Source organism: Diabrotica virgifera, chromosome 8 (assembly GCF_917563875.1).
Source record: "Diabrotica virgifera virgifera chromosome 8, PGI_DIABVI_V3a".
NCBI lineage: Eukaryota > Metazoa > Arthropoda > Insecta > Coleoptera > Chrysomelidae > Diabrotica > Diabrotica virgifera.
Genome location: NC_065450.1, coordinates 140,324,383 through 140,335,690, shown reverse-complemented (window position 1 = coordinate 140,335,690; position 11,308 = coordinate 140,324,383). Strand labels below are relative to the sequence as shown.

Genomic DNA, 11,308 nt, shown 5'->3' with positions numbered 1-11,308 from the left:
ACGCTCAGCCAATCAGACAACGGCCTAGACGACTTCCATTTGCGAAAAGAGATGAAGCCGAAGAGATTATCAAGGATATGGACAAACAAGGGGTAATTGAACCATCGAACAGTCCATGGACATCACCAGTAGTTCTGGTAAAGAAGAAAGATGGTTCAACGCGTTTTTGTATCGACTACCGCCAGCTCAATGCGGTAACAAAAAAAGATAGTTATCCTTTGCCCAGAATAGACGATACATTGGATACTCTCTCCGGTTCTCGTTGGTTTTCCACACTCGATTTAAAAAGTGGATATTGGCAAGTAGACATGGAGCCAGCCGATCGGGAGAAAACCGCATTTTCGATAGGATCAGGGCTTTGGCAGTTTACGGCTATGCCGTTTGGTTTATGTAATGCCCCTGCCACATTTGAAAGATTAATGGAGGCAGTTTTAAGAGGTCTAACATGGAAAACATGCCTGGTTTACTTGGATGATGTAATTGTGGTTGGAAGGTCCTTTGATGAACATGCCAAGAATCTAATAGAAGTCTTTCAACGATTGAGGGCGGCGAACTTGAAGTTAAGTCCGAAGAAATGTCATATGTTTCGACGAGAAGTTAAGTATTTGGGACATATTGTATCGAGTAATGGTGTAACAGCTGATCCCGAAAAGATTGAAGCAATTAAAGATTGGCCAGTACCAAAAGATAAACATGAAATTAGAAGTTTCCTTGGCCTATGTACATATTACCGACGATTTGTCAAAGGATTTGCCAATATCTCCAAGCCCCTAACAAAGTTGACGGAGGAGGGCAAAGAATATACATGGAGTGAAGAGTGCCAAAAAGCTTTCGAACAACTACAAATGGCTCTGATCAGTGCACCGATATTAAGCTACCCGGGACAGGCAGGAAAATTTGTTTTGGATACCGATGCTAGCAACAGTGCTATAGGAGCTGTTCTCTCCCAAATCCAGGACGGACAGGAAAAAGTCATCGCTTATTTCAGCAAAGTCCTGTCGAAACCGGAAAGAAACTATTGCGTTACCAGAAGAGAACTGCTGGGTGTAGTGAAGGCTTGCGAACATTTCCATAAATACTTGTATGGCAGAAAGTTCCTTCTTCGCACCGATCACGCTGCTCTAAAATGGCTCATACAATTCCGTAATCCAGAGGGCCAGATGGCAAGATGGTTAGAACGATTACAAGAATATGATTACGAGATAGAACACAGGGCCGGAAGAGTTCACTCAAATGCTGATGCCCTTTCGAGACGACCATGCAGTGCGAATTGTAATCACTGTGCCAAATTAGAGGAACGATTTTGCCCCGTGAGACGAACCACCGTAATTAATGAGCAATGGCAGCCCCAACAGTTACAAGAAGCCCAAGAAGACGATCCATGTATAAAAAGAGTATTGGATTGGATGCGTCGAGGTGAGAGACCTAGTTGGCAAAACATTAGTGCATGTAGTCCGGAAGTCAAGGCCTACTGGAGCCAATGGAATTGCCTGATACTAAAAGATGATCTTCTGTACAGAACCTTTGAGAACGATGATGGTACAGAATCTAAGCTTCAGTTGATTGTACCTAAAAGTAAAGTGTCAGAAGTATTGCGTCAGTTGCATGACGGTACATCAGGTGGACACTTTGGTATTACGAAGACTCTGCAAAAGGTTCGAGAACGGTTCTATTGGGTGAACTGTAAAGATGATGTAAGAAGATGGTGCCGAAAATGTGAACTGTGTGCATCCGGTAATGGTCCGGTTGGTAAAAAGAGAGCACCCATGAGACAGTACAATGTTGGAAGTCCTATGGAAAGAGTAGCTATCGACATTGCAGGTCCATTTCCAGAAACCGATGCTGGAAATAAATACATCCTGGTAGCCATGGATTATTTTACAAAATGGACTGAGGCCTATGCATTACCAAATCAAGAAGCTGCTACCGTTGCAGAGGTACTTGTTAAAGAATTCTTTAGCCGATTTGGTGTTCCCTTGGAGATCCACTCCGACCAAGGGCGAAATTTGAGTCAGCTCTTTTCCAAAACGTTTGTAAATTGATTGGTGCCAATAAGACCAGAACAACACCCCTGCATCCTCAATCAGATGGGATGGTCGAGAGGATGAACCGAACGATGGGTAAACACTTGTCCAAAGTTGTATCTGAACATCAGCGAGATTGGGACCAACACATTCATTTATTCCTGATGGCCTACCGCTCGGCCGTAAATGAAACTACAGGTCAAACACCAACCTGCCTGATGTTGGGTCGTGAAGTTCGGTTGCCCTGCGACCTAGAGTTTGGCTGCGGACCTTCCGAGGAACATGTTGCAGGCGAAGACTACGTTGACCGCCTGAAATTACGAATGAACAACATTCATGAACTTGCCCGACAACACATTCAGATAGCCAGTGACAGAATGAAAGATCAATATGATTCTCGATGCAAGAATGAAAGCTTCGAAGTAGGTGATCTTGTCTGGCTTTATAATCCGCAACGTCGTCGAGGCTTGTGTCCTAAACTGCAAAGACAATGGGAAGGTCCGTATGAAGTTAAGAAGAAAATAAATGACGTAATATATAGAATTAAGAAGTTGCCAAACGGTAAACCAAAAGTTATTCACATAAATCGTCTTGCACCATATGCTGGCTCAAATGAAACAGAAGAAGCACGAGTCCTCCAACAGGAGATGAAAGATGTCGCACAGCCAAGTTTTAATCAATTTATGTCAAATTACGCAGAAAGAAAGAGTGCTAGATTCGGCGTGACCACAGAAGTTCAGCAAGATCTGTTTGGTGTTCCAGAAAACGTCTCTCTAGCCCACTGTGTTGCACAAGACCTCGAGATGACTAAAGGAATCTCGTCCGTATTCAATAGAAAGTTCGGCCGCCTGGACGAGTTAAGGAATCAACAACCTAAAATTGGAAGAGTATTGCGATTGGAAGATGGTCCTCGATCTTTGCTGTATATAGTGACCAGGAAGTCTTATACGGACACGCCAAGCTACGAGAACATATGGCGTGCTCTAACTAATTTGAAGAAAATGGTCAGTAATTATGACATCAAAGATTTGACTTTACCAAAAATTGGCCATGCAGTAGAAAATCTGGATTGGAAGATTGTGAGAAGCATGCTGGAAGTGATCTTCAGAGAAACTGGCGTACGGATTACTGTGTGTTGCATGAACCCGAAGATGTCATACCCTTCAAAGACAGTAGACTGTTACTTCTTTTCTAGGGGTGTATGCAGAGCCGGAGAATCCTGTAGATTCCGCCATCCTGGGCCATCTAGAGTTGCTGATCGGGACGCTCAGATCTTAAGAGGGGAGCAGTGTAACAAAATAATTATTGACCTACCCTCGTATACCAGCTCCCGTCTCCGGACAGACAGAACACTATCGATGTTTCGAGATACGCCGATGCAGCGACGATGACGTGCAAGCGGTCACATGGACATAGCTGGAGATATATAGATATTTCTGGAATATCTGTATCGCATATATAAATAGGACATATTTGTAAATAGAGTTAGTCTTAAGCTAAAGTTTGTAAAGTAAACTTGTATAAATAAAAAATAAAGTCGTATATAAATTACGAACCGCTAGTTTTATTGTAATTAGAAGTAATTACACTGATAACCGCTACATTATAATAAATAGCTTAGACACGACGCGCGGCGCCCTCGAAGATCATTTTTAGATTCTGGCGCCTTTTGTAAGTATCAATATCCGCTGTTTCTATTATAATAGGTAAATAGCTTAGATACGACGCGCGACGCCCTCGAAGATAATTTTTACGATTCGGGCGCCTTTCGTAGGTATCAATTTCCGCTGTTACTATTATAAAAATTGTCTTCGAGGCAGCTGCGCGTTGCATCTAAGCCATTTAATTATCTGATACTTGATACAAACAGTGTTACATCCCACAATTGGCCTATAATAGACAGGTGTAGTTTTCTGCTCTCCATAACTACATTATACATATAGGATTGTTGCGCCCCTGTATCCTAAATAATGAAGCCATTGGGTACAACAAAATACAAATTGTCAACTTGTATCAGGTATTAGATAATCAAATGGCTTAGATGTGACGCGCGGCGCCCTCTAAGACCAATTTTACGATTCAGGCGCCTTTCGTAGGTATCAATATCCGCTCTTTCTATTATAATATAAGAGTGTTACATCTCACAATTGGCCTAAAATATATGAATGCAGTCTTCTGCGCTCCATAACTACATTATACATGTAGGATTGTTGCGCCCTAGAATCCTACACAATGAAGCCCGTGGGCGTAGTAGAAACGCAACTTGGTCAGAATGCGCAAAAAGCACTGACTGTGACGTTTGTGTTGCCTTCTCCATTTTCCCTTATAGAGACGAGTTTAATGTGATTTTTCCTCCGTGTGGGCCACGTTTATCTTCTTCAGGTGTTCGGCCTGTTCTTTCCATGCCACTTCGAGCTTTAGGTCCCTGTAGCTAATTTTCTTAGCGCTTTTGACACCAATTTGACTCTTCCTCGTGTCTGCACTGCCTTTGTTTAGCTTTAGCAACTCGGCGTAGGATTTTCCACCTCCCTTCACGATCACCTTCTGCGGCACCACGTTCATACTCCTCCAACGCGAGGTGGAAGTCCATACCCATAAAAGTGACTTCGAGGAGCTTCCTGAGATTTCTACCTCTGTAGCCCCCCTATACTCTTAGGGACGCCTCTCTGGTCTCCAGTGTCTCTATGTCTTCCCTCAATAATTTGGAGATAATTGCCAGTAGTCTCTTGTCCCCTTCTATTTCCGTCACCCCTTTCTCTACAGGGATCATCAAAAAAGACTGACGATTTCCCCGGTTCTCTTTTTCCTGACTCTACCTTGTAATTGTGATCGTAGAATTAAATGGGAGGTCTCTTGGTCTGTATGTACCTACTGCACTTACTACCAGTTTCGGTTTTTCCTGGTCAGGTCGTTGGACCTTTTCCCTTCACCTAGAAGTCCAGGTTCCAAGACCATTACTAATTCGCCTGGAGGATTATTTCCTCTTCCCTGTTTGACGACCGTAAAGTAAAGTGATCTTCTTCCTATTCGAATTTATAAGGTTAATTTTTTCAAAGCCTCTTTTTCTTGAGTTCAGGACCGTTACGATCATTTGTATCTTTCTTTCACTAAGTTATTGGGGAAAGAGCTCTTCGAAGACCATTTTTGTGGACACGCTTGCCGCCTCTTAGTCGTTCCTTCCTCACCGCTTTTCTCCACTATTATATTTCGGTTCTCAATGCTGCCGAGGGCGACTTCTCTGAAAGTGCCCTCCATGTCTTCGGTGGACAGTGGTCTTCGATAGTTTAAGGACAGCGCGAGACGGTTCTCCAATAGGAAGACGATCAGTGGAAAGACCACGAAAACGATGGAACGACAACTTACTAGAGGCACATTGAAAAAACAGACAGTCATGTCTATACAAAAAGAAGAAGATGTCTTTGGTGACTCTTTTAAGGTTTTTTACCTCATTCTTGATTTCGACTTTCGTGTTCTTATGGTCGGACATTAGTTTCACTAAATTATTTGTAACTCTGGTAAGTTTATTCATTGCTCTTACCATAGCCGTTATTTCGGAACTCTACTCCTTCTCTCTAGATCTTTTCTCCTCAAGTGAGGAGCTCCTTTGCAAGGTTGCCTCCGCTGGAAGCTCCGTCTTGTTCAGTTCCCTACCCCTGACCGGAATTCTTCCAACAGATCCCCTTTTTCCGAAGTCTCCTTCCTCTTTTCTTCTTCGCTGAGTACTTTCCCTTTGTTCCCTTCACTACTGATGAACACGATATTATCATCTCATTCATAGCTTGTTCCAGCTTGCATCACCACCGGTGACTCGCTCCATTGTCCCTTCGTTTTGTTTTATTTTTTCCTGCGTGATTAAATACTTATCCATATAGTTCCCATGAGTAGGGGAGAATTATACTGTCCGGCGAGACAGTGCGCACTTACCCACGTTAAGGCTTGAATTTCAAATTTCAAAGGGTTTCGTCAGTTCTCCGAGGGCTCCGTTTGCGGCTGTCTGATCTAGGTCATTCACCACTCAGGCACGGATCGCCTGACACCGTGTGGTTGCGGATATTATATCTAGGTTTACTCTTCTATTATATGGAGTGTTAGAGCGCTCTAAAAATTTGAAAAGATTCAAAAAGTGACATATTGAACACCAATCATGATTTTTGTTAATTGTTTTTGAACCAGTAGATTCCTCTGTAGAAGCAGTTGAAAACTTACTACTGAAACTTTTCAAAAATTTGTTTTAAATCTCCAGAGATCACCAAAAAATGTAACGGAGTAAAAGGGATAGAAGCTATATTTTTATGGCATCTTAATATAATTTACTATTTCCAATAAAAATAGTAAATTACTTTATGGATTTAAATTAAAATAAACTTAAAAAAATCACAAGTAATATTTATAGCGTTACTTGAAAATACATGCGTTAGGATTTGAAAAAAGTTTGATGTAAAGAAGGGGGGTCTGGCGCCTTTTTTATGATTTGGGTTGGCGCCTTTTTTATGTGCCAGTCCGGCCCTGTTGCCAAAGAAATCAAGAGAAAAGTACGAAAATGCATACAGACGTTTTATGGATTATTAATAATTTTCTATCATTTATGTAGAACACTAACAACTGTACGGAAATATCATTTCCTTACAGTAAGGAAATGACATTTCCTTACAGTAAGGAAGTCCTGACTTTTTCTTCAAGAAATTTTGACAGGAATGTCAAAATTTCCTGGCGATTTGCGGAAAAAGTAATTTTTTAATTATTAATTATAGTCAGAAGAAAATTAAATTAGCACCTCTTGCTTTTTATAATTATTAACATACTAAATTACATATATCCAATAATTTTTACGCTGTACTTAAACTGCCGTCAAACGGTCTTGCACTATAATGCCGTTAACAGCTATGATGTCATTAGTATGATGCTTTTGACGGCATTTTCTTCGGCTGCCGTCTGCTTTCACTTGCAGTTCAGCATATACACACGTGGTGAGTTAATGCACGAGTTGACGATTCGCTTATCTTATTTTATTATAGTGTCCGTCGCAGTATATAATAGTTACAAACGTTATATTTGTAAATAATTGTTAATTATTGTGGGAATAATAAGTTTGAATTTGGAAAACTTGAATGACTTAGGTAAGTGTCATTATTGGACGTCCGTTTGTTTTCTAAATATTGGTACTTTTAGTTAGGTTAAAAGTATTGGTACGTCAATGATGTTAACAGTTGGCGATACATTTTCCTCATTTGCCGATGCAAAAAAGCCATCCCGGAACTTGGAGAAAGTACATTTACCACGTTTTAGAAACGAGATGCACGTACTATTGCAAGCAGTAAAAATAAGAGGCTGATAGAAAGCTCTTTAATCTATTTTATCAACTTGTTTATGCTTGCAGTCATGGTGGAAGAAAGTTTAAGAGCGGTGGGAAAACAATTCGGCAGTCTTGGACATTCAAAGAAGATTGCCCAGTACATGTACGATTCAAGGCATCGTAGATGGAAATGCGTTAGAAATAACGTCAATTCAAACTCAGCACAATCACTGACATCAGTAGTACTACAAATAAAAAGAAAAGGACCCCCAAAATATTTCCAGATAAATCCAGGGTTCCATTCCATAAAAAGGATTAAATTTCCATAATTAATTTTTTTTCTTAGTTTACAACAGGTTTTACAATAAATAAAGACTAATTTAATTATGTATTTATCATTACATTACCCATAATTAAAATACGTTTTAATACTTCACTTTGTTTTATTTTTCGTTTATAAGAAAATCTTTTAATATTAAAAAATTCTTTATCAGAAATAATTGATACTAATATTGCCAGCCTCCAAGCGAACGGCAGCCGAAGAAAATGCCGTCAAACGCATCATAAGACTGACGTCATAGCTGTTAACGGCATTATAATGCACGACCGTTTGACGGCAGTTTAACTACAGCGTAATTTTTATCCATTAAACAGATTGGTGCAGTTCGACCCTATACGCTTATATTGTATCTAAAACTACTAAGAGGCATGCTTCATAGGATATTTGAATCAGCGTTCGAAATTCTTGACAGGTTGAGGTTCCGAGCTCCGTCTATGAGTCCCTTTTACGAAACGTAATATGCTAGGCAAGGGAACTATGAGAGGCTTGCTTCACCCGGCTTCATCTAACAATTTGAGAGATATACTCGTACGTGGACGACAAAGATCAGGGCCGTACCTATTTTTATTTTTTTCTCATAAAAGTTATTTAGCAAATTTCAAAAAGGTAAATTGTATTTAAAGAATTGAGGATGGTATAGAGAAATAAGGTAAATAGTCGATTGATATACTGGTGAGGCACTGCCTCACCTGCCTCATAGGACAAACCGCCACTGAGTCCAATAAAGGCATATATCTCTGTAGAGTCGCAATATGTCCAGTTCTCTATCCCCAGGACTTTTTCGGCTTTTTTATTTGTACACTTCACTATTACCTTCACAATTTTTTCGTCCACAAACAAACAAAATAATCAACAGGATCATCCACACTTTGACCAGAGGCTAACATTACTTTGTGCACTTTGCTTTTTATTATGTCGCAGCATCGCATACGTCCTGTCGGTTGTGGTTGACTATTCCAGTTAGTTCTATCCTCAGTTTCAAAAATTACACACTCTGAAATCTGGAAACTGGTAACTACACATTCTTCTTCATTATCACTCAATACTAGTTGCTGATCATCCTCTTCACTTGCTTCCGAAAGATGATCTTCAATTTCAGAGTCACTTTCAATGCCAACTACTTCAGGAGATTCTTCATTATCGGAATCCCATAAATTATTATCAATATCTTGCAGTTCTGCAGCTGATAATGGTTTTCGGGAAATTTTATTCGCACTATCTACTTTCAATATAATTTTACTGGCTTAGTAGTTGTCGACACTAACATCGGTATCAAACGACTGATAGCAGATGCATTATTTATTTCAAAATATGTATAGAATACAGACTGTTTTTAAATAAGTTTGGCAAACTTTAATGGGTAATTCTGCACTAAAAAGTAATGACCGTTTGCTTCATAAACGTTTACTTTATAAATGCTTTGTTTACCAAATAGGAGGGGTTGAAATTTTTCTTACAAACTGACGATTTATTTATTGCTCTTAAACCGGTTGAGACATGCAAATGAAATTTTGTGGGTCTTAAGAGGTAGTTTTAACTTTAGTTAGAACATAGGCAGGGATCACTTAGATCGTGGGTTCAAACCCCACCCGGTGTCAGTTGCTTAGATATTTATTAATTTGGCTAGTCTTTACTTTGGCTATGATATTCAAGCTTAAAATGTACTCCTCTGTTACGTTGTTCTAAGATATGCAATAGGCTAATGGGCAACTGCGAGACTTGCAAGACTCTTGCTGCAAGACCAAGATCACGACCGGGAGCGCAATACCAAGACCAAGACCAAGACCAGGTGTACTGGCGCAAGACCAAGACCAAGACTGTCTAAGTCTCGTCTTGGTCTTGCATTTTAGTCTGGGCTGATTATCGGAGAATAGGCCATTTTTGGGAAAAGTTATTTACCAGCAATTTTATTACTGGAATCGAATCTTATGATTGTATATATTAATAATATAGATATGCAAAGTCCGCAGATAGTGTGCTACTTTTTTTTATAAACAAAATGGCGCCCGAAAATCGTGTTTTTTTCAATGTTTGCTCTATAACTCCAAAGATTTTAACTTTAGACCAAAAACACCCAAATAAAAATTCACCACAATTAAATTCTGCATAGAGACGTGTTTTTTCCGATTTACTTTGACGAAAACTTTCCCCGGAAAAAGCGGGTTTTTCCAACAAAATCTTTAATTTTCAACTAAACTTTTAGGTAAGTAGTTGTTAATCAACAATTAAATACCTTAACAATATAAAATCCCTTTTCATCTATATTATAATTCCAGAAGCCGATGGAAATTCAATGAACAGTTTAGCAACAATTGAAATGTAAATTAAAAATTTACGGTGGCTATAATAACGACAATAATTATGATGCATAAGAATAGCTATGATTTTTTCATAAAAAGACACTATACCTATCTAATGTACTTTACAGAATTGAAATTGGACTATTTAACCGGCTTCAGGAATATTTTAAAATTATAAACAATTTTTTGGCTTATAAACTAATAGAATATCTCGGGAAATATTAAACTAAATTAAATCTTGAAAACGTTATTTGAAAGAGAGCTGCAGGAGGCTTCTTCTAAAAGAAAAAAAGTTTAATTACGACGAGTGGTTCCTGAGATACGACCGGTCAAAGTTGACCAAAATTTACGGCAAAGATATAAACAATAGGATCATAATTTTCAAACCATCACCTTTTTATTTTTGTCCTCCTTTTCCACACCAATTTTAATATCTTTAAAATCCTCATAACATATATTATTATAATAAAAACTATCGATAATACGTGTGAAAATTGCCAAAAATAGCAAAATTCCAATCAAAAATTAGGTTGGAGAAAATGTAACCCTCAAAGTTCAAAATCGGTATACGTTAACAAAATGCATTTCCTCGGCTTCCCATGGAGCAATTTCCTTCATTCTTTTTTTGTTCCCAAGTAACTCGAGTAGAGCCATCGAACTAACGCATTATTAAATGTCAAACGTGCTTTTGTTTTGTTATAATAAATTAATTTATTTATTATAACACAATATTTTAATTTGTTTAAATAAAAATTGTTTAAATAATTATACAGCTTTCAAATGAGAATATTTATGTTTTTAACTTTAAAAGGTACACTTGTAGTAAGCTTATCTAAAAAAAGCCTACAACTGGAAAAAATATGTAATTTCCTGTTCGTATAAATAAATTAATCTATTATAAGAAAACAAAAGCAAGTTTGACATTTAATAATGCATTAGTTCGATGGCTCTACTCGAGTTATTAGGGAACAAAAAAAGAATGAAGGAAATTGCTTCATGGGAAGCCGAGAAAATGCATTTTGTTAACGTATACCGATTTTGAACTTTGAGGGTTACATTTTCTCCAACCTAATTTTTGATTGGAATTTTGCTATTTTTGGCAATTTTCACACGTATTATCGATAGTTTTTATTATAATAATATATGTTATGAGGATTTTAAAGATATGAAAATTGGTGTGAAGAAAGAGGACAAAAATAAAAAGGTAATGGTTTAAAAATTATGATCCTATTATTTATATCTTTGCCGTAAATTCCGGTCAAATTTGACCGGTTGTATCTCAGGAACCACTGGTCATAATTAAACGTTTTTCCTTTAAAAAAAGTGTCCTGTCGCTGTCTTTCGAATACCG

At 38.4% G+C, this 11,308-nt stretch overlaps 1 protein-coding gene across 1 annotated transcript in view; it reads left to right on the top strand.

Moving 5' to 3' along the window:
* The first annotated feature begins 7,403 nt into the window (after positions 1-7,403).
* Positions 7,404-11,308, top strand: part of LOC126890277 (putative serine protease K12H4.7) — a 103,394-nt gene continuing 99,489 nt past the window's right edge. The window contains exon 1 of the mRNA XM_050659134.1: positions 7,404-7,556. Within this exon, the coding sequence (XP_050515091.1) occupies positions 7,404-7,556 (153 nt within the window). The remainder of the gene's footprint in view (positions 7,557-11,308) is intronic.